This window comes from Coturnix japonica, chromosome 6 (assembly GCF_001577835.2).
Source record: "Coturnix japonica isolate 7356 chromosome 6, Coturnix japonica 2.1, whole genome shotgun sequence".
NCBI lineage: Eukaryota > Metazoa > Chordata > Aves > Galliformes > Phasianidae > Coturnix > Coturnix japonica.
Genome location: NC_029521.1, coordinates 20,816,730 through 20,841,590, shown reverse-complemented (window position 1 = coordinate 20,841,590; position 24,861 = coordinate 20,816,730). Strand labels below are relative to the sequence as shown.

Here is a 24,861-nt window from a genome sequence, read left to right as displayed (position 1 = left end):
CTGTTATATGCATACAAATACAGGTAGAAAGGATTTTTCCAGTTCAGCAGATTGTCAATGGAAAATGGATCACATTAGTGATCTCATATGAAAGGAAGTACAGGTTGATTTCTAGTTTGACCAGCAGCTCAATGACCTGAGCAGGCTTTCCTTTTTGCACATACAGAAGAATTTAATCTTCCTACTTTGACTGGGGTCTGCTTGACTTCACCTACCATTATAACAATGACATGTTGGTGGAGAGCAGAGCCAGCCATGGATTACGTACTGTACCTGTAACAAATATCATCAGGTTGAATTATCAGGGATTGAGTCAAGGGCTCCTGGAAATAAACTGCATTATTACATTTGTCATCTGTGATCTTCTAATGGCCACAAAACGCTCACAGCATAGGCCTATGGTCAATTTCAAGCAAATCATTTAGGGCAGTTCAGACTGTGTTTTAGACTGTGAACTGAACCCTGCAGACATATGTGTGTGTTCATCATGATTTATCTTCAAAGACTGTCCATAAATCCTAAGAAAAGAGGTGCTGGTTATGTTTAGGTTGGTTGGTTTTTTCTTTTCTGTTTGGTAAAAGGGGCTTTCGAGGGCCTTTGAAACAAACAAAAAGAACATAAGTATATTTAAAATTATATGGATATAACAGTATAAACCAGAAAGGATAATTTCCAGTTAGAGAAGATTCTCATTCTAAGAAACCATCATCTGCTTTCTGGCGCTGACACCAGAAGATCCATATTATGTTCCAAATTCAAAGCCAAACACATCCTGTGCCTATGGCCCTGTGAAGATGCTTTTCCAGTATCTATACAGAAAGGGGATTAGTCAATTTGTTCCTAAACGAATGTTATTTCAAGGCCTTTCCCTCCACACCTTCAAAATGTGACCTTCAGCATTTAAATAAGAAGTGCTTTGGCTAACAGAGCTTAAGAGCAGAGTAAAAAATGTCAAGAGAAAAAGGCCAGCTTGAGATGTTCACCACACTGAGTGGGCTCACTGCCTTAATTGAAGCTGGAGCACAAGAAATCCCTCCTCTTTTGCACTATTCAGCGCCATGCTCTGCACAGCTGTGGGATTGCAAAGTACAGGGTTCTCTCTCTGCTTTCCAGCCTACCTCTTACACATGAGCCTGGAGGAAGCAAGAGGACCATTCTTTTTGGAAATCAGTCATGTCAGAGAGCTAACATATAGAAACATATAGGGTATCTGTCATTTGGCTGGCTGACTATGCACTAGATTAGCTCAAAACAAAGCACCTCTCCTTCATCCTTGCTTCAGCTAGATCCACATAGACTCATTTATACTCTGTGGAGGTCTCTGAGGTTTAATTCATTATCTGAACCTAGCTTTGAGATCATCAGATGAAAGATGCTACAGAAGTGCAAAAAGTCCTGTACGTCACAGCCATGTGCTACATACATGCCTTTACTATGTCTTCCCTAAATAAAACAATAACATTGTACCTGATCCTAGCATAGGAAAGGAGACATCAGCTTTTCCATTCCTTCCCCCTTTCCCCACAACAGACCTCACCTTGCAAGGTTTGAGAAAGGTGGGGATGAGACCTACCCAGCACACGGATCTGCATGACGGCACCATGTAAACCAAAGAACATCCAGAGGGGCTGTGAAGAGTCCACGCAGACTTGCATGCCGGTGCTGGCCCCGTTGTGACTCAGGTGCAGCTCGCCATCTGAATTCACCATAAATCCCAGGATGTCTCCACTCTGGAGGGGCACCAGGACTCGGCACACAGCCCAGAACTCCTTACGGTCAACCAAGGACTCAGGGTTATAGGGGAGATCGCTAGGCCTAAGGGTGCTGGGGTCGCAGGATGTCACCCCGTAGGACAGCGTCCCCGTGCGCGCAGCATTGGACTTGTTAATCTTGACGAAAATGGTCTCGTTGATCCGAAGGGGTCTGCTGGTGAAAACCAAAGTCCTCTCCTCCCGGGCATGCTCCAGGCGGGCCACAGTTTGGTCATCGAGGATTTTGACGTGGGCTCCTCGGAGGTGGTGGAAGCGGAGGTCGCTCTCGAGCTGGGAGGGGAGGAGGTGGGAGTGCTGGGAGTTGAGGGAGTTCTGAGGGATGGGGCAGGTTGTGGCTGTGACATGGAAGCTCTCCTCCTGCAGGTTGAGGTCACACAGGCTGACTGAGAGGCGCGTGTCCTCTGTCTCCCGCCGCAGTGATGGCCGGCGGATGGCGGTGAAGGAGCGGGGCCGCAGGCAGTCAGGAGGAATGATTTCACTGTCTGTGGGGAAGGACAAGAGAAAGCAAAATAGGTATCGCTTTGCAGAGATCGACAACATCCAGGACTCTGCAAAATGCTATCGGTTTGATGGAGATGTTCCAAAGGGAAAAGCAGAAACCTGCCGCCATTAATAAATTTTCTGACTTTAAAACATGGAAGCAGGGTATCATAAAATGTATTTGCAATCAATGGCTGTTCTTGTGCTCTTTGCACCAGCATCATTTTCTGAGTAGGCAGACTCAAAATCAATGGGAAGAATTGACCCAGGGAAGATCTCCTTGGAGAGGGGAAGCAGAGGGTAAATGTATGAAACACACCCTGGACATACCAATCAATATTTACACAGGCTCTGAGGTTTCATGCCCTGTTCATCGTCTACAATAATTCTCATAGGTTTAGGAAATGAATTTCTAACTAGACATATTTTTTGTTTTAAAACGAATGCGATGTTCAGTTTTAATTTATTTATCATCATGTGAAATTTAATTTGCATTCCTGAATATAATTAATCATTAGTGGTCTGGTCCTTACTGCAAATCAGTACAAATATGGATTTGGCACAGAGTAAAACTTGGGCTATGCAGTTTTCTATAAATAACGTACAATCATCTGTTATTGCCATGACAGACAATTAAAAATCAAACCCATAGATATATAACAAAGATGATGCTTGCACATTCGTATCCATCGGTGGAAACAGAATTGCAATTTATCCTTTTTGCTCATTTCCCCTGCTGTTTCAAGAGCTAATCATCAATTTATTCAATTCTTTTTCTAAGGATCATAATGGCCTGCCTCTAATGCCTAAATTACTATTACTTAACATATTCTTAGCTACACTGTTGCCATAGAAATTTTAAAGAGCAGTATGCTGAGAAAAAAAACACAAAACCCACAGCATTATTTGAGGAGATTATAAAAGTAAGTGAGATGATGCAAAGGGTTATATATATGTTTAACTACCTGAACTTTAAGAAGCTGAAATGCATAAAGATACTGCGAGAAACTTGAGCGTGTGGGAAGCTCTCTGTAAAGGTTACAGTAAGCTGTGACCCATATTGACTGTTCTACAGGAGCTATGCCTGCACCAAGCAGGGCTATGATTCTATAACTGCATTGTGGCTTCAAGCCAGGCTCCAAACGTCACAAGATGGGACTACCCCTTACAACACAGACACCAGCCAGTGGCACAAAGCCACGCCACCACATCTCAGGATGGAACCTGCAGCAAACAGGGCACAAGGTGGATCAGCAAGAAGAGGAAGAGGAGTGGAGACTCATTCCCAAGCCATGGGCAAGACGTTTGCAGTGTGCATTTCTTCCAGCCATATGTCCCTGGGTTTCTTCTTTTATGGAAGCAAAAAGGCAGGAACTCATGTTATGTAAGGATTTTCCCATTGGGATGCACCCTTCCCTGATACACCAGAGCACTGGTTCCATATTGGCATGCCAAGCAAAAATGCCAGCTACTGAATAACCAACATCTCCTGCAACATGCAAGGTCTGACTAACAGCCTTCTATGCCCTCCTCTTCTGGGACCCCTGACAACACACCCACACACAGTTTGGCTTCAGGAGAGATATCTGCTTTGCTTAAACTGGATTATTCCAGACTCCTCTTTAAATAATCTGCTATTATAAGGGAAGCACAGTGTCAAAATAAAAAATAAAAATAATTAAAAAATAAAAAAATAAAGCATCGTTTCCCCTATTTGATATTCCCTGCACTTATATTCTGGCTTTTTCTTTCAAGAGATTAATTAAAGAAAAAAGAGGAATAAATAAAATCAAAAATTACCCCAACTGATATAGAAACAGGTTGCCTTAATGCTTTGTAATATATGGGATAATATTTGCATTGCAAGTGTCCCTGCTGGATAGAACTAGACTTCCTTTGCCTGTAAACCCACACAGGAGAACAAATTAATACTGGCAGCTGACCACGATCCTTTGGTATAGGTGAATGGGTAGAGACCTTTCTGAATCGGAACAGAAGGCCCTCTCTATTTTATTCCCTGTAACCATGCATGTTCAGCCTGGCTGACAACTCTGATGTGTGGGTAGCTTGCAGCCAGGGTTTTGAAACAGCTTGTTTTCCACCAGGATGCTTGCATTTCCCTTTGGCTACTGGACAAAATATCTCTTTCCATCTGAAAAGAGGTTAAGAGAGATGAAGTTCTTCCACAGCCAAGACACATGGCAGTGATAGCAAGCCAGGGCTACGCTTCCAACTGTTCTACTCAGATCTATCAGTAGCTCAGATGCCTAACCATATAAGGGATAAGATGTCTCAAGCATATGGGACTGAATGTGAGAGTTAGTTCATTAATGTTTGCAAATATCCATGGAAAAAAGGGTTGCAGTTTACTGGCATTTGAAATGAGGATGTGAAAATTAAGAGACGAGTCTCTAAGAGATGCTGGCCTGCTCCAGGGCTCTATTTTTTTTTTTCCCCTACAAATCTCAAAATATTCAGCTAAAGAAAAAGAATCCCACTGAACACAATGTAAAAGAACAGTGGGATTCATCTTTTGGAGCGGTAGATAAGTTGGAAGAGATGTGGAAAGCCACTTATCTGGCGTAACTGATAACAGCCGAGGGCTATAAGAACAATTCTACTGAACTGTGAAACAAATGAGGCAACGGAGCAGTTCCTTTCACTAGAAGAACTCAGAAACAAGTTGTTTTCTCCCACCAAGGCTTCATTTATCACCTTGCTAACACAGATCAAGCTGATTGTGCTGCAGCGGTCCACAGCACTGCCTTGTTCCTGCGCAATGTTTACAACCCATCTTTAATGCCTGCAAAGGCATTTGTAGTTGCAGAGGCAAAACTGCAACACACATCAAAAAGAGGGAATGTTTTTATGTACGAGACAGTACAGTATGAAACGAGTTCAAGGGCCCGTTGCTGAAGAGGTCAACCAATTCCAGACCAAAGAATTCAGTAATCATCACTTTTTATGCAATGTTCAAGCTTAGAAGATTACTTGCATAAGAGAGCTGGGGAAGCATTTCTTTAGGAAAGGGCAGCTGGATCCTCTTGTGTGAGAATAGATGGACTTGTGAGTGAAGACTGCAGCTCTCACAAGCTGTCACAGGCAGCTTTGCCCAGCTGGTCATGGTACCAGCAGCAAGCTGGCCAGTTCCACACACAGCTCAACACAGGCTGGCTGCCCAGATGCCCTTCCAGAGAGCTTTGGCTGAGCTCTGCACCAGTGAAGTTCTGATGCCAGCGCTGGATTTATAGACTCCTGCTTTCCAGAAGCAATATAGACTTAGCCAAAGCAGAAAGGATTTCTACTAAACAATTTTTCTGCTCATCTGCTGACAAACCCAAGACACTGAATTTTTGCAAAGGATGTCTAACTTCACAAATCCCTTTGTATCTTTATCTGGCTTTGTTTAAGAAAAAAAGTAAGTAGGAGTAATTTATTTAGCAAAGTAGAGATGAAGGACACTTGAGCAGTTCAGCAGTCTTCTGTTTTCTCTCTCTCTTTAGCAGTGTTTATCTGCAAAATTTATATTCTCAGCAGCTGGTTCCTTGCATACAAAATTAACTTGAGGAATCTTCCTCAGACCAGCAGCTTCAAAGCTTTTTGTTTTCCTGCTCAGAGGGCATGGAAGAGCCTCCTGCTTTCTGCAGGCTCAAAGCAACTGCAGTAACACTTGAAAGCAGCAGTTATGAGGAGCTGGGGAGCAGCCAGATACAGGCAGAGTAGCTGCAGCCAGATCAGAAGTATGTCACTGCTGCCCTGTATTTGAACTGCAGCCAAGAGTTGACTTCTTAAGAGTGTTTCCTTTCACATGCATAATAGTCACAGCACATATTAATTACAGATACCACATACATGCATGTTTACGACATCTACATGCACAAATGCATTTGTAGCCACCAGCACGCACAGATAATTCAGCCCTGTACAAACCCAGAGGGGAGGCTCTGCTGTCAGACTGTCAAATCATTATTTCCTTTCTCTTTTCATTTTCAGTTTTGTTTGCTGTTGCCTAAAGACTTGACTTTCCGAGGTCATGAGCAGCCAGGATTCACACACCTGAACAGGATTTGAGCAGGCAGAGCAAGCTCGGTGCACACACACATACACCAGGAACTCCAGATTTAACTGCAAGCTCTAAGATCTCCTCTCCATGAATATTCTGAGACTGGTCCCCTATTTTCTTACAGCTGCATTTCTCATCTTTCAATCCCTCATTTCATTGGGTAATGGTACTTTTAGCAAGTACTGGTGCTCGCTACACAGTTTCCATGACCAACTAACTTCACAGGTGCTGAGCTACCAAAAGACATCTTGCACAATACTCTATGCAAATATACAGCTGCAGAAAGATTTATAGCCCAATATTCCCACCATGCTGGAATGCACCATCTCCTCCACAGCCTACAGCAGACTCGTGCAGCTAACAGCCCATTTGGCAAAGCTTCACCATTGAAGGGCAATGTGTCTGAAATACGAGGCAGATGTACTGGGCTGTAAAATAGCATCACACTCCAAGGCAATTGGAAAAAGCAACCCATCATAAGACAAGAAGTAAACCCGAGCTCCTGGAAACCCTTGGTCACACACAGCCCCGTACTCCCCATCGTAGGAGTGTGGGTTTTAATGCTACCCGTGCTCCAGCACAGCTGCCGGCCCTGCCAAGTCTGCCCGTGTGGTGATGAGGCAATCTATGCTCCCCTGCTGATTCAGTCCTACTGCGCGGAGGCATGCAGCTGGGGAACCACCACGTTTCAGCCCAGAAATAACCAGAGCAATTTCCATACATTGTTTACAGCTGCATTTATTGTGTACTTCTAGACAACTGAGGACTGAAAACTCACTGAAATGGAAACAAGCTGTATTCTCACTTATCCCTCATAAAAAAAAAGAGGAAGATCATTGTGACCTGGAGGCAAGGAGCAATACCAGCTCACAGATCCCTCTGGGTACCAGCTTCCTTAGCATTTGTATAACAGCCAGCCCACAGCACCACCTCCACTGCAAAGAAGAGCAGCCCTGGCTGGATCTGCAAAGAGAAGTGCCACCGTATGGCCCTGGGTTCAGAATTCACCCTAATAAGTGACCATTGCAATCCAATCTGCACGCAGCCTGCTGAACTCAACAGTGTTCGAGATGTCCTCTCTACCACAGGATGCTCTGCTCTCGGCAGTGCTGGGCTCTGTCATGTGTATCTTAACTGTTTTACTGCACTGGGAGGAGCTAAGCAAACAGGAGAGTGAAAATCACCCTTACTTAAAATAAACACAAGAGAAAAACTAAGAAGAAGCAAGCTGATGCCACGCTTGCAGTCACGAAGAGACAGAGCTCCTCTCACAGAGCATGTCCAGAGCGCTCCTCGCCTGCTGGCAACATATCAGGGCAGACACTTGTAAAACTATTTGTTTTTCTGCAAGCTTGTACTCTCCATGTGAGGTCTGGAGGAGGCTGAGCTGCGCTGCACTCCGTAACACTGCAGAGCCCCGCTCTACCGGGCAGATGTTGTGCTGGGATGCTGCACGTGGGTCTCTCCCTCCCCACCCTGCCTGTTACTGTTAAATCCTGAATTTATATGATCCGAGACCACTCCATTGTGTTTACTTCTCATAAACCATCAGGCGCCAGAATGCAGCTTCTCCCATCATGCAGCGAAGCCACTTTCAGAGAATTATTGTAGCATGTGGGAGGCAAATGTTTAAAATCTCTCAAAGGAATGATTCAGACTAAAAACCTCCTTTGCCATATACTTAGGAATTCACTTCTACAAAGTACATTTCCCTTTATGAACAACCAAGAAATCAAACTGCCCGATTTATTGCCTCAGATCAACCATTCCTTCTCCTTGCAAAACACCCACATAAAATCAAGGACATCAGTTAAATAAACACCTACTTAAACAGTACCTGCATATGTGCATGCCTCTATTTCATTGATAGTACAAACAGCACATTTCAAATAAAGGCCCTTCTGCTCTCGTTGCTCTGGCTCCTCTCTTTTTGCACACGCTTACAGGAATATATGCAAAATTACAGCCAACAGATGGTTTCACTTGTACCAGCTATATGTATAGGATGCACAGGCTGCTCTCTGAGAGTCAGCAAAATGTGCTCTGGAGCAAGCAGCATCTAGGATCAGGATCCAGCTGCCGGGCTCTGAAGCAGAAGATGCTCTTCACCACGTGAACAGAAGAGAGATACAAATGGGGAGTGGGCGGCAGGAAGAATTAGCGTTCTTGTTTTACAGACTGGAAGCCATAGAATGCAGTAAGCTGTCTAAGGGGACAGTCAATTCCTCTTAACTGAAACCTCTTGGGGTTGCCCAGTGCACAACAAACCTACCCCATTTCCCACAATACACCTTTTCATTTCCTACTCCTCCATTCAGTGCCTTATTTATTCCCTACCTGCTGCTCCTCTGCTTCCATCTGCAGGTTTCTCTATCCACTTCCAAATTCAGCCTCCTTGGGACCCATTTGTTCATCACAGGACCTCAACAGTCAGCATGGAAAACACTGCTCAAGAATTCCTCCTCTGCCAACATGTCAGCTTGGAATCACTTTGTGGCCAACGGAGGGCACATGCTTTTCATGTGCATTCACATAATGTTGAAGCAGGAGTTAATGGCTACGTGTCAGTTTTGGCTTCCAGCACATAGCAATTTGGAAGCCAAGATAACCAAAACAGCAGCCATTTTCATTGCAGCAGTGACAGATACATCAATCATCCAAGTCAATTTATTTGCTTATGACCAACACAGCCCAAATTAGCTTACTGTTAAGATACTCAGGTGTCTTGCCATCAGAGGGAATTACCGCTGTAACCAAGGAGCAGATGCCAAAGCCCGGACCAAGAGTTATAGAAAGCCTAAAGCTGGAGTTTATCTGTGGGAGAAATCGTTTATGATTACACCAAAAGCTGTCACCCAATTTTAAAACTGAGTTACAAAAGAAGCCAGACCACTGACTCAGTGGAACCAGTTACCAGGCTATGACTCAGTGGAACTAGTTGCAAGGCAACAAACATCTTCCACTTCAACAGAAATAAGTGGAAATCAACAGTGCTTAATTAGCACCTTACTAAACTGGTCTTTGCTTCATACTTGTATTTGTTTGGATAGAAATCGACATTTCTCCCCAGACATTCTGGCAGAGATGGAGCACTGAAGTTTTTTGTTTGCATGATTCAGTTTTGGAGAGGTGATAAAAAAAATGGGGTGGAAGAGAAAAACTTATCCAATTAATTGTTACCAGCTGCTAGATGTTAGATACAATTCCTGTGCAAACCTGGTGGCTTCCTGAGGCTGTTTAGAACTAAATATTGCTCTTGAGGGAGTCATGCCTTCCTACCATTAGGTACACAGCACCTGATGTCCTGCCAGGTGAATCACAGGAAACACTTGGGATCTGTTCAGAACACATTTCTGAAGATACAGATATCCTCCTATGGCTTAACAGGACTGTCACAGATTTCTTGTCATGGATGGTCAACACTGTGCTCACAGCACAGATGAAGCATCACAGCAAAACAAATGGGAAACAAACTAAAGAACAGACTCTAAAAGATGGGAAGGAATGTGTGCTCGTGTGCTGCCAGCCTTCGAGATGAAATATTCAGAAAGAAACAAACACAAACTGATGAGCTTAAGAAAACTGCAGGTGGGCTTTAAGCCACAGCGAACAATTGTGGCTTCCAGTTCAGCTTAGTAATTGATCATCTGCATATTTTTCAATAAAATCTATGGAATGAAAGCATGCAATTTCATACGTGGATAAGATTATAGTTGAATGTACAAAGGTTGAGTACTGACTAATAAATCATAGTTTTGGGACATGTGCTATATAACAAAATCCTCTAAACCAGTCTGGTTCATAACAAACATTCATGCAATTTTGCATGACATCTGTAAGCATGTCAAATTGATCTGAATGTATGAAATGGCACAAAGAGCATAACTAGCTTCATGGAATTAAAATAAATTACTGTTTTCCTTAGCAAATGTGAATGTTTTGAAAGGGCCTGACAGTACATTATGAAGAACAAACTTCCATATGCCTGTTATGGCTGGGGATATGTTTTCTTTTCTACAAAAGCTGATGCTCCAAGTCAGCAGGGTGCTGGCAACCTCTGTGTTATAAACAACACATTTTGGTTCTCATTCAGGAAGGCTTCATTCCGGGTAAAGTCATCCCCCCAGTCACCCATCACGCAGATGGTGGATGTCCTTCAAAGTTAAAGCTGTGCTTCACCACTGCCACAGACACCTCTGGATGTCAGCACCTCCTTGTTTGATTCCCTTAAATGCGTCCATGAGTTTTTGCATTTGATGTTCCCTAATTCCCCAAGAAGTCATAGAAATAAGGTTTCAGCAGAAGTCATATGCCTTGGGTTTCATGGAGACCACTTAATCATCCTCTCCTACATCTGTCTCCCACTCACACACATCGAAGTCTGAATTTTACTCCCACCCTTGATGTGATGATTTCCACCTCCATTCCCCTCAAGGCCTAAAAGGCTCCACGATCATCTACTATTATTTCTCTCACAAACTACAGAAAAACAACAAGCACTTTTAGGGTCACACTTAACATTATTTTTAATCTCAATCTGTACAGCGTCTCACCTTTTCTTTACAGGTCCTCGTATTCTTTCTACCACTGAAAGTCTTTCCTTGTGTGCTTAATTACCTCTGCAAGACCTAATTCTTCCTGAAAACTAATAACTGTCACTTTATCTGAAGCTCCCTGGTCTTCAAGATGTAAATTCCTCCACAGAAAAGTTATTTTATTTTTTTTTTTAATTTTCTTTCTCTTTGGGAAATTAAAGCAATTATAGCAATTCCTGGTTACCTAATAACTTTACTGAACCCTCTTTCCATTCTCACCAACACCGCTGGTTCCTCCCAGCACAATCTCTTTCATCTTCCTTTTATTAAAGAAGTGCTGACCCCCTTTTATCTTATCCATTGAGGCAAGACCCTGGGCAACCTGATCTTGTGCCTGATCTAGCAGCTGGCAGCCCTGCCCATGGCAGAGGGCTGGAACTAGATCATCTTTGAAGTCCCATCCAACCCAACCATTCTATGATTCTACAAGTCTCATCAGGTCATCATTACATGTGGTGCTAACCCCACAGCTTTACCATTTGATGTCTCGAAGATTGCTATGGGCCTTCCAACAGCTCTATTTGCAACTCTCTTTGCATACTGTGAGAATGTTTCCATAGCATCTCAGTACTCATAGTCAGTTTCCAAACTACATCAGACAAATCCCTTCACCCTCTGAATCATCTGACAGAATTTTTCTTCAAAACAAGCATTTTCTCCCTCCTTCCCACCTATCATCCTCCCTTCTGTGGCATTTACGTATCCTGCATTTATCCTTTTTCACCTATTTTCATTTCCAGCTGTGCTTTTGTGCTAGCAGCGGAGATGACGACTCCATTTCCAGCTTCTCCCCATGCTGCTCTGTGAAAGGCTCCTATCATTACTGACAACTGCTCAGCAAGAAGTCCATCCACCAACAGCTTACCATGGCCCAGCACCCTGCACAGCATCACAGCTTATTAACCTGAAATACCCCTCTAGGTCTTCTCCACTCCCATAGGCAGCACAGAATCACTGCTGGAGATCACCCAAGCACATACAGCAATGAGCTTTTCTTGGGGCATGTTGCAGGTCCACTTGGTCTGCTAAAGTACTCATATGATAAATTGTGTGGGTAACACAAGGACTTTGCCTCCTCACAGTCTTTGAACAGGAGCTGAGACTGCAGCATTTCTAATGAAGACACAACCTATGAAGGGCAATGATAACACATAATAATACTTCAGACTACTGCCCAAAGAAAAAATAAATTGAGATTCAGGCTAACACAAAGCACTCTGTTTATCTTACTTCCTTTTATTAAAGAAAATGACTATTGAGTCAAGAGCTTCTCCAGCTGATTTCTGGGGCTTATTTGGAAATTGCTGTGGCAATTTTCATGATTAAAATGTTATTTCAAGACTCAAAGTTGAAATATATCATTTTGAAAATAATGAAGGAAAGCAGATACAGCGTGCCAAAATGGTTTCAATTTTTCAGATATGATATGACTAATTAAGTCTATAGTTTATTTTCCTTCCTCCAAGCCAGTTACTCACCTAAAGATCCAACAATTACATTTCTGGAAGAAAGCACATCATGTTATTGGGGTAAAATATTTCTGTTTTAATACAGATTATTCAATTCTTGGAGAATTTCCACCCTAGAATCCTGTATGAAGGAGCTCTCAAAAAAAATTTCTGACTTATCTACTGCACAAAACGTCTCTGCAGCCATTGTACCCCATCCACTCCATTCTTATTCCAGAGCTGCTGCACTCTGCAAGAGCCACTCTGCCAGTGATGCACAGAAAGAGCAAATCAAGGTTTTGTGTGATGAGCCTGCTCTGAAATAGCACAATTATTGCAGTCTGTACCAATTCAGAAAAGTTCAGCACATGTTTAGGTCTATTCCATTTCACAACAGCACTTAAACATTCACTTCATCTAAATAAGTATATCCCACTGAAGGCAACAAGACATACATGTGAATGTTTCACTAATCCCAAATCAGTGTAATTTTCTGCACAGAAACAACACAAAGTAGGATTTAAAAACTACATTCCACAACAATAAATAAAAGGCTCTTCTGGCCAGCTCCAGTCTCCACTATTGTCCCACTGCATCCAGCCAGCAGCGAAGGAGATCTCCTAAAATAGCAGCCCTAAAATCAATCATTCTATCTGTAACAGATGTATGAAATTAGGAGAGAATCAAAGAGTCAGTTCTCAGTTCTGCCAAGGTATATGATTGGAAAGTTCATCTCTTCAAGACATTCAAACATAGCAAATGGCCATTAGACCAGTGATTGCCTTACAAATTATTTTGATGCCCTGAACTGAAGAAACTAAAGGGCTGCACCTTGTTACCAGAGCCTCAGCAAGTAAAGAGACAAATTCTGCTCTCACCCTTGGGAAAGATTCAACACCTTGGCTGTCAGTACAGCTGATTTAAATGCACAGATCGTGACCTCAGAAGGCTCAGACAGAACAACAGGAGGCTTTCCCAAAGCTATGCTTTGAACATATAAAATAAGACAAATAAATAAATAAAGAAGCCAGAGGGCTGCAGTCTGACTGTCAGTCACAGCAGTGTGACCTTGCTGAAAATACGGGATTCACATGGAGAACAGGGTCCATCCAGAGTGCCATGCCTGATGCTGATCTCAGCTGCAGCCTTAAAGGCAAACCCTCCTCAGCCTCCCATGGAAGGGGACTTAGCTGCCAAAGGGTTCTTCCCTCCCCACATCCTACCTTCCCACTGCCTTCCTTCCTTCTCCTCCTCCCTTCCCCTCCTGGTGCTACAGGCATGTGATCTCTGATCCTGCTGGGACCCTGGGGCTGAAGCCAGCCTAGTATGGCTCCAACAGCCCTGTGCTGAACAAGGCTGGACTGTCAGACTTGAGCCATTCACAGATTTAGGGGGAAAAGTCTCCCTGGGACCATCGCATGGCTTCCTCAGAAACATGCCCCACCAGCTAGAAATACAGCACCGGAGAACCCTGAATGATGACTGCTTTGTGTTATTACTGGTGCCTGGGACCTTTCAAGGAGAGGCTGGGGTGAGTAAGACACACATGCATCTAAAAATGCAGTGATTGATTTATTTTTTTTTTTGGTCAATCCCTCCTCCATTTCCACAGGGTGATTTTCCTTTCCTCTTTGATCTCTCATGAAATGCCCTTGGCAGGTATCTTCCTCTGTCATATCTCAGCAGCTGCCTTTTGCCACATGATGTCCCATTGTACTGTCAATGCATTTCCACTAGGATTTAACATTTCAGCTGATGCCAAAGGTCACTCTCCCACTCTCCATGACTGACGCACACTCTCAGCTTCTTCCTTACCTGCTGCTGATGCAGTTTTTGCAGCTGTTTGCCTGGGACTGGGTACTGGCGTTCATTCATCCACTTCCAAGTTTCAACCTCTTAAACTCCCACATCTTTATTTTTACTCTCTGTTACCCACGATGCCTCACTTTTCTAATGTGAGAAACTGATAATTAGCCCTCTACTTTCTAATGGTTTCCTGCTACGTAGTAATAAAAATTGCTCCCCTTACAATGACTGAAATATCACCCTCTCTCTACTCTGCTCTGTACAGCCCAACCACTCCTGGTGCTGTTAACAGCACTGAGTTTTAAAATGCATGCTTCATTTTATTTCCAGCTGGGAAAGTATTCTTTGTTACCAAGAGCAGAGGTAGCCCTCATCAAAGCCAAGGTCTGGATCATTCAAATAATTTACATCTGCACCCCGTATTGCCTGTCAAAAGATGGTACAGGGAAGGTATACAACTCAAACCCACACATTTCTAATAGCCTGAGGAGAAGGAAAAGCAGATGACGTGCTCAAATCAAACATCACTATCTAAATTGGAGAAGAAAGGGTTACTACTGGCAGCATTTCTGCTCTAGGACTGTTTTTTGTATCAAAGTAAGCATTAAATAAAATCCCAAGCAGGGGCATAAGGACTTATTCTCAGGAGAAATCCTCGAGGCTCCGCCAAGCCATGCTTGCTCTGCTGTGATGCAGGCTGGAGCCGCAGCACCGGGCCCTTCTGCTTTGTCAATAGGAGACAGAAAACACACGGACAGCCGTTACCATGGCTACCCCTTTACGTCCTCGTGTCAAGTTTCCCCGTGCACAGTAATATTATTTATAAGGTGGCTTAGGTGTGCCTTGTGCCTGGCAGTTAAAAATGGCAGGTCCTATCCCAGGGGAGCTCACAGCCCAAATTAGACATAACACAGTGAGAGGGTGTGATAAACACAGCACAGGGGCGGGGAGAGAGCGTGAGATGCTGCTTATTCACCGTGCCCGCTCCTTCCTCCTTGCCATCAAACACCACCATGGTTTTACAAGTGTCCTTCTGGCAGCCCCTTGATGATGCCCAGCCTGGGCTGGGACACTCTGCAGCCTCTGAGAGCCAACACGAGCTAAAGAAGCCCTCCAGTGCTGGAGTTAAGCAGCTCCTCAGTCATGTTGGTGCTGACCAGGCTCTGCACCTCTGAGGTGCCCACAGCCCACTTAGATTTAAGTCTGGCACACCATCTGGGGGCCTGGAATGGCTGGGAAGGCATCATTTTGTCCTTAGAGCAATAAAACCTGGGGCTTGTTCTCACTTCTTGGATGCTTACCCTGCAGAAGATGAGCCCCAAAAGCTGCTGACCAGCTGGCTCAGAGGGCATCTTCCTGCTCTGTCCCCAACACATCACCCCCACATCCATGACCTCCCGCTGACCCCAGTGCCCAGTTCTGAAAGATGAGTCCCAGAATGGTGTCAGCAGGGCCCTTCCCAGGGGCACTGGTGCTAGAAGATGTTTCACAGTCCATTAGAGATCAGATGTCCCAAGTAACCGTCAGAGCCTATTGCCTCCATCTCTCAGCCTCCGGGAAACCCAATTCTCTCCAGAAATCTGACATTTCTTCATCCCGGCTTGTTTTCCAGGTCAGCAGCCTCATTCCCCAGCAATCCTAATCGTTCAGCATGGGCATTTTCAATGCTGTCACTGTCTCTGTGCCTTTGCCAACCCATTTAGCGCTCCTGCTCCACGAGTGGTGGGAGGTAAAGCCCTGGGAGACTGCTTTTCTCCCGTAAAGAACCGAAGCACATCCCAGCGTCCAAACTGTATTTCATACCAGAAGCCCAGCCTAGGCTTCAGGCTAAGGCAAGGATGGTTTCTGCCTCACCACAATTTAGCAGCATCAGATTTCTCCTGTGCTCACAACTATTCAGAGCTGTGGTTTTACACCAAAAATATGTTGCTACAGAGAGCACAGGACAGGAATGTGGAGCCACTACAATGTGCTCTGGCAGAAGCAGTCACAGGTTCTGCTGATATTTGCAGTTCCTCTGCTGCTGTCCCCATCAAAGCTGAAAATAGATCTGGTGCTCAAATGAAGCATCCGTAACACTTCATTTCTTCCCGTTCCTCCCTGAGGCACAGAGTCTTTTCACAAAAGCCATACCCAACATCCCACGTGTGCTCTGACGTCACGTTGCTGATTTCTAATTCCTCACTGTGCGCGTGCCTTGAAAAAGAAATTCCTTACAGCTCCATTTTAATTCCGTGCCCTATTTTTGTCAGGAAAGCAGGTTTCCCTCCCGATTCACCCTTCTGCTATGAAGCACGGGTGCTGCTCAGTCCTCACCACCTTTAGCCATAACATAAAGCCTGTTCTTTGTACTTGTTCACTCTGCTGTCCTGCTGACTCCGAAGCATCTGATCTCCTTCCTTTAAAGCTGACCTTAGCAAAGGTCACTCAGCAGCAGCAAGTAACCCACAAATACATATTCAGCACAAGGGAAACCTCTCTGTACCACCAAGTCCCAGCCGCTGCAGTCTCCAAAATGCTTGTGCTGGGTCCTGAATGATGCTGAGCATTCTCTGATCTGCCTGAATTGATGAGACTCAAGAGAGCTCAGCCACAGCAGTGCAGACTCCAGCCTGCAGCACCGTGAATCAAGAGCATCTTTGAGGTTTTCCTTTCCTCTGAATTTTAAAAGCCTCTGAAAACCTGTTTGTTTTCTTCCTCATATTCTGAAGGAACCGATAAATCCTCAACCACACACCATAAACAGCCAGCCATCAGCTCTTCATTTCTAAAAATGCATTTGTATTAAGCTACAAAATTATTTACAGCGGCCATAAACATCCTCCCAGCATCTGGCAGTTAGAAGAGGGACTTGGAACTCACTAATTTACTTACATTGTAAACCACTTTCTAATAAATAAATAAGCTCTTAATATCTCACCCACAAAAAGAGGCGCGCTGTGTACAGCACAATGTTTGGGGTCCTTCAGAGGTGAAGGATTCAATGGCTGAATTTCTCTGACAGGGCATGTTTATGTCCAAATGAATTGTGAGTGGAAAAACTGCATTTTGACATCAGCTTCACATCCTCAGATTGGTCTGGATGCTGCAGAAGGGGCTGCTCCGTTCTTGTTTTGCCTGAACCAGTATCAAATTCTGATCAAAGGGGAATTTTAAAAAGCCAAATAAGTGAGTGCTGATCCTTTAGCAGTAACCCTCATGAGAGGGACTGCTGAGCTGCTGGGCTTACTTCTGGAGTGAGGGTACCACTGGTTGCCATGCCATGGATGAGCTGTGGGCCTGTAAGGGCCCATGATGGGAGCTGAGAGCATCTGAGGTGATTTTCAACTTCTGTGAAATCCAGCACAGTGCCCTTGAGGATGAGCAGCTGCCTCTAAGCAAACCAAGACTAAAAACGATGCTGTCAGATCAAACTTGGTCCAAAATCCTGCTTCATAAAAAAATGGCAATAACCTTGTACAAAATCTAAGGTAAATGTTGGCTGTCCCCACATCCTTCACTCACATATAAATAAAAATGAAATGCCCTTAATTGTAAACCTTGATGATTAACTGAAAAGTTTAACCAGCAAACAGGTTAAAAAAAAGTATTATGTTCATCTTCCCTGCCCCAGACACAGGAGTGAAGGACATGGAGGGAGGAATCAATCAATTATTAAAACCATATTGTTTTAACCATATTATGGTCATAGATAGATAAATCTCTAAATGTAGAACAGTAAAACAGGACTTCCACCTTAACCCACTGTATCACCAGTGCTCTGCCGACGAGATCCTGTGAGGGTTTTCCCCATTTACCAACAATTAAAAATGGCCTCAGATCTCTGGGATGTTGCCGAATGAACAGGAAAAGACCAAAAAAGCTCCCTCAATGTTCTCCTGTTCCTGTGAGTTGTCTCTCTAATGTGTTCCCCTGTGTGGTCAGTGCAGAGGCTCTGCACAAACCTTCTTCAAACACAGTCAGCTACATCCTGCTACATTTTTTTTTCATGTAGTTATTAATTTCCAGACAGTAAAGGACTATTCCAGTAAAACTGAGCAGAATCGTTCTGTTATCTTAAGAAAGATAAACAAAAGACAAATGCTCACTGCTGTTTTTCAGCAGAATACAATGTGATTTTGCATGTAGTTATTGCCATCCTTGAAGGAGCCCAGACTGCTTGCTGTTGATTGGAGAGAACTGGGGTGGGGTTAATGAAAGAGCTGCTTTGTGCTTTAGGAGCAATGGTCTAAGTACGCCCCTGTTGTAACACTGCTCTACTCACCCCAAACATGAGTTTAGCCCTACAATTTTCAAAGCATGTAAGGACGGCATGAATAAATCTCATCACCGAGAGTTTCCTAACACTCCTGCTGAATATCCAGTCCTATTAGTCAATGTCAGCCCCTGGGCAACTTGAGAAATTGCAGAAATTCATCCTGGCTGTCACTGGAAATCGAAGGTCAGTCTCAAAACCCAAAACACTCCTTCGAGCTTTGGAAGGCATTCATGTCTCAAGAGTACAAAGTGCAATTGTCAAAGCTTTGCATGTACACATGAAGCAGGAAGGAAAAATCAGACCCCAACACCAATATGGGACAATGGGACCCCTGGAGGAATGGGGCTTATCCTGGAAAGCTATGTACCGACGTTAAAATAGAATCTCTTTACAGAATACACTGGAAGTTGCTAACAGGCAAAACCATCTTAGAGGACAGGATTTCAAATGAAAAATACTGGCCTGGTTGTCCCATACATTTGAAAGTGATTTATGGATTCCCCTAACTGAGTAAAATGGAAGTTTTCTGTACTGACCTGTTTTGGAGGGGCTTCTCTTCTGTTTCTGCAGCTAAGGTTTTCTACATTCACTGCCATCTGCCTGATCCCTTTCTCTCACATCTCCCTCTATCTGCCACCAGCACTGCCCAGAGCTCCCCTCCCATTGCTCTCCCACCACATCCATAGCCCCCATTTGCACAGCAGTATGTGTACAGGCTGTGCTTCACTGTGCTCAAGAATGAGAGATGGCAGCCCAGCCAGTTTCCATTCCTTTCCCCACTCTTCCTGTGAAAGAATGTCATTTTATCTCCATCACTTAAGTCTTCCTCCTGCAAGCATCCCGTGATGCTCTGAATGGCCCTAGCAGATCTGCAGGAGGGAGGTCCCAGACCCTGTAGTTCCAACTCCAGCACTGCCACACTAAATGTTGAAACATTGTAAGTGTTAAAAAGAGGGAAAAGAGCCCTTTTCTAAGCATTTATTGGGTGAGCAGATGGCCAGAAGCTGAACTTCTCTTGGAAAACCTGTGCAGTATTAAGTGGGAAACACAGCCCAAGAGACTGTAAATAAATCAGTTGTGTAAACACTATACATAAAAAAAAGCCCTGTAAATAAATCCACCCTGTTCTTGCTGTTACCACCACACATTTTAGCAGCTTCCTGTGTAGCTGAGACCCCAAGAGTAACCATTGAGGGACAATATGAAGTAGCTCTGCATTCTGTAATTCACCTAAAAGAACTGAATGCATCGAGAGGCATTCTGTTTTTCCAGGGAATTGCCACACTTCCCCGACACAGAAGCTGCACATCGGACTTGTGCAACACAGAGAAATGCACAGCCAGAACAACAGCCCCATGACAACAGGAACAACAACAAATCCACTACTCTCTTTCTTTTCTGACCATTCAACACTGTGAACACGTAACCTGTAGGAGCTAGATTACCTCCTTTTCAATTTCACTCTGCATTCAGCTTGCATAAATTGATTCTTTTCAGACAGTGCAGAGACAAAGCTCATTCTCCTACACCAGAGAATGCAGACCCCATCTTGCCTCCCCTGGCAAAGTAACCAGCGCTCCTCAGGAACAAACAGCAGCAGTTATTAAATGCAAAAGAAAAAAAACCCAACAAAGTGTCACCTTCACCCCTCTGAACTCCATCTAGCCTCATCATTTTCTAACACACAAGAATAAAGATGACACCACAAAATGTCTTACACAAATTGTGCTGTCCCAGGAGCCTACTCAGCCAACCCAGGGGGTCAAAATACTTATAGAAACCAGACAGATTTCCAGCTCCCTCTTCCAGATCTCAGCAGTTAAGCTGAAGGCAGACAGCACCACCTCCAAGAGATCCCCACCCCTGCAGCAATCAAATGCCAGAGCCCCTCCCAGGAGCTCTCCAACATTTTGCATTGAAACCTGGATAAGGAAAAGCCCATCAGCAGCATGACACAACCCAGCCTTTTCTCTGAAAACAAAACACCCAATGCAAATTTAAAGCCACAAACAGCACAGAGGAAACTCAAATACCTGCAAATTACTTGCCTGAATATGTGGCTGCATTGCAAACCATCAGCAGATTAAAAATGGTAAACATGTTATTTCTCGTCAGTGATACATGTAACTTTTAGCTGTCACACACAAGCAGCACAGATACACATTAGGATAATGGATAAACAGGTGAGGTGCTTGAAATGTTGCTGCTGCACTGCCTTTCTCCAGGCCTTCTGGTATGGGTGATGGTGGGAAAGTCAATGAAGACCTGGTGTAAAGACAGTGAAAAAATAGTTGGTGCAAGAGATGTGCAGGCAGGACCTACTTCCCAGCACACTGGGTCCAGAAACAGCCTGCCAGGAAAAACAGGCTTCATGCACCTCAGCAGATGAATGCTTTGCAAAGAAAAATAACAACAACAAAAAAAATAATGCAGTTTGGGCACTTCAAGTAAGTAAAGTGGATTGTACATTTATGTGCAGAGTCAATCTTGATGCATGAAGAAAGCTGAGCCTAACTGGGCTATTTTCCTAAGCAAGCTACCACAGACTCCTTTCCAAGCCACATCCCTACAAGGAAGCCCGCATTAAAGGAAGAAAAAGAAAGAAGAAACCATATTCTGAGCTTAGCCAATGCTGTGCACGCTTCACTTTATGCATACCAAAAAATACAGCTGTGGCTAAACCTGGCTGCAGGGGCAGAAGATCAGCAGTGATCCTTTGTGGCAACCCTGCATGGCCGTGGAGAAGATGTGCATGGTAGTTGCCACCAAAATAGCATGGGAAATGCTTGCTTCTATAACCACATCCATGTAAAACAATTTGCTACCATGTCCTGCCTCTGCTAACAGTCCAGCTTCCACATGCTCAATAAAAACTAACAAAATAATTGCAATTTTAAATGCTTAGAACACTACAGTTCAGACAACCTGCCATTGTGTAATAGAAGGATACCAGCAGCACTGCCCACAGGTGATCCAGACATCAACTGAGAGCAAAGAGATGAGTGCCTTGTGTGGCCAAGTCACTGCAGGAAGAATTGTCAGCAACGTCTGCAGACATCCGATAGCTCTCAGCTCATGGCACGTGAGCAGTGACTCAGATTTCACCTAGGGTTCACAGACGAGGCAATGATGTTTTAAACACTGCTTACTTTCCCCTATTTAACCTTTGCTGGCTGCATCAGGGCAATGCATGCCAGCTGATGGTATTCTGTGTGCCTCAGGGAAGCAAAGCCAGAGCACTGAGTGTTCACCAGGGTGCATGAGGAAATTCCATTGCTTGCATCAAGCTGCACAGCATCCGTAGAAAGGCTTTGGTATTGAGTGCCACGTTTGGGGATGAAGCTCCTCTCCCTCCTGCATAACAGGCTCCACACTTTGGGGACAGTCCTCAGAAGTCACAGGGGGCCATAAGAAACCACAGGTCAGATGTAGTGAGGAAGGGAGGAGCTTCTTAGCTCTCCCTGCTCTGATTACTCACAGAATGGCTGCCCCAGGGGCAACCCCACATCACAGCCCTTTGGGGCGCAGTGACAGCCAAGTGTGGAGCCTCATGTTCCTTGAAACAGGGCTCACTGAGGTCTGCAGGCAGAGAATGCGTATGAGGCCACTGAGTCAGTGACAGCCTCAGCCATCCCCAACCCCATCATGCTGAAGTTGACAGTGTTCAGCACGGGGATCATCTCTCAGCAGTCTGGCCAGGACCCAGCAACACAAGCATCACCCTGTCTGCCAAACACAGCACTGGATGCCGTGCACTTTTACCCTTAGCGTGTCGGGGCAGCATGCACAGGGACGTGCTTCACTTGTCACTCCCAGGCTTAGGCTGTTTCTGTCTTCACCATTACCCAAAAGTGAGGAGGAGTTGAAAAACATTACACTGACAGTGCTGGAGGAGTTGCGGATATAGGGCTTTCCGCTCCGCGCCAAGCAAGCCCTCTGGAATGGTTTGGACACGATAGGTAAACAGTGTCGGGCTCACTCAGCGGGGAGACATTTGTATTTAGATGTTATAGATAAGTGGTGCATATTTGAGACATCTGAAAGTTATTACTCTAGGCAGTTTCTAAACAGAGAATCACAGTTGTGTAGCCCCTTAACTCCAAGCTGACAGGCAGGATAATGATTTAAATTATTGTTAAACATAAGCTCTGTTTTAAGTGGATGGAATTCAACAGCATGGTGGGTTTGGGAGAAGAGGGGCGTATTGCAAAACACAACTTTTCCAATTGCTGCAATGCTGATCTGCAAGACCTACTCCACCAACACCAAGTGTCATTTTGACACCACAAAAATGGCATGAGCATCCTCAAAAGGCAACACCATCCAGCTACTTTGGGGCTTATTACTGCTCCATCTAATTGCAACAGCTTTGACTACGAGAAATGCCTCTCTCAAAGCAAAACATAAAGAGTTTTCACAGGCGGCGCTGATACAGCAGTGAACCGTAATAATTTTTATAATGCTTTTGAGTTACAAGTCATTTACGCTACCTTGAGTTTAATAAGGTTACGCTTATTATGGTATCGCTTTTTTTTAAATAAACTTATACCAACCTATTCTTCCTTATAAGCATTTAAAGCACAATTACTGCATTGCATTAGTAGATCAGTGCAGCATGTTTCACCAGTGTTTTCTGGTGTCAGGGCTGCATTAAAACATCTCAGCATCACGCACTCTCAGACCCCATCTGAGCTGCCAGCTGCACCCAGAGCAGGCGTTCTGCCCTGCCATGGGCTGCTCTCTGCCTAAGGTTAAGCGTGACAGCACACACTGGCTCCATACCACAGCCTGCATGCAGGCAAAGGTCCAGCAAAAACAAGCTGCTCTCTTATGTGGGAAGGAAGAATTAATTTCTTGCTTATTCAGCATCTGCTTGTCTGTGTCACAAGAATGCTCCCGGGCAGTATCTCCAGCCACAGCTCTCTCATCTCCCAAGTGGATAATTTGCAATAATATAAGCTAGAGGGTCTCGTCTCTGCTCAGTCTGAATCCAACAGGGCCTTAAAAAAAGCAATCACACCTTGTCATTTAGGAGAAATTACATGGATGATTAATAAAAGATGAAACTCAGAAGGGCCACCCATTCTGTTCAGCATACCATCATTTCCTAATTATCCTCATCAGTAACACCCAGAACTGCCTGGAAATTTTGGAGGAAATTGAGTTCACACATCTAAGTGTCAATAGCAGCAGTGCATAGCAGGGTAGGAGCATCACAGCAGCGCCTTTCACATACGTAATACAATACAGAATCAAGCCACAAAATAGTAACATGTCTCTGACAGAAGCAGTCTCTCAAGGCTGAAAGTCAAACAAAGACACAGCACTTCTGCTGGGCCAGTACCTCAACTGGGAGCCAAATCCTTTACCTCTAAAATGAAGGATGTTTTTTGTCCCTTCCTGTTAAAAACAGGTATCAATCTGATATACCACTGGGTAAAGGCGCTCATTTCCCTGCTGTTTGGTTGCTTTGCTTTTCCTGAACTGAATTCTAATAAACATTCATTCCTCATAAAAATAATGGTCCTGTCTCTGCAATTTTTTCCCTCTTTTAACGTGGAAAAAAAACCCTAGAGGTTGGTGGCAAACAAGCAAAAGACCCAACTGGGTATTAAAGCTACTACTAACCCATCTGGGGGACCCAAGAGAGCCACAAAAAGGAACTACTGCAATCAATAGAAAACAGAGAAGCAGTTCCTCAGTCCTCGGGCTGGCCACTGAATTTGTGCAGTGACAGCCCCCTGGTGCAGGCTCCAGGGTTTTGCCTCCTGGGACCTGAGGGAAGCAGTGAGAAGCTATGAGAAAAAACGCCTGCATCTCTCTGAAGCACCTTCAGCTGCTGCTCTGCAGACAGGGAGCACAGGGAGAGCTACAGTGCAAGGAGGAGCAGGATTTCCTTGTGTCTGCCTACAGAGCACCTCCATGGAAGGAAAGGGGGCATCCAGCCACCAACTGGCATATGTAAGGCAAACAAATGAGAGAAAATAAATGATCTGTAAAAGCCTTAAGGAGAGTATTTCCCACACCTTTTCCATTCTGGTTGACTTCTACTAGCTGCACATAAGCTACTCATTTAACAAGTTGAACCCAGAAGGATTCAGAATCCATCCAGGGCATCCCAGCACATTTTCATCCCATCCTAAATGAACCCATCATTTTCATGTTCTGGCAAGAGCTGATAAAGAATGCTATGTTTCCTTCCCAATAGTGACCAACCGTTTTTAAGTCTCCAGAGAAATAAATCCTGCTGGTGTCTGTGCTCATCTTCATGCTGGTAAGCAAGCGTGGGCTCAACTACCTGATGATGGGAAGCTGCAACATCAAAACAGGTCAGGGATATTCTTTTGCATCACCCCTTTTTGCTGTTTTTGTTTTGTTTTTTAACCTGTGGCACTAAACGTCAGAACAGGAAGGTCTCAAAACAAAATCAATGTACCTT

The 24,861-nt window shown here is 44.4% G+C and overlaps 1 protein-coding gene across 3 annotated transcripts in view; it reads right to left on the bottom strand.

The window, feature by feature from the left end:
* Positions 1-24,861, bottom strand: part of NEURL1 (neuralized E3 ubiquitin protein ligase 1) — a 131,650-nt gene that overhangs the window by 16,219 nt on the left and 90,570 nt on the right. For all 3 annotated transcript variants that reach the window (XM_015867113.2, XM_015867115.2, XM_015867114.2), the window contains exon 4: positions 1,574-2,254. In XM_015867113.2, coding sequence (XP_015722599.1) covers positions 1,574-2,254 — 681 coding nt within the window. The remainder of the gene's footprint in view (positions 1-1,573; positions 2,255-24,861) is intronic.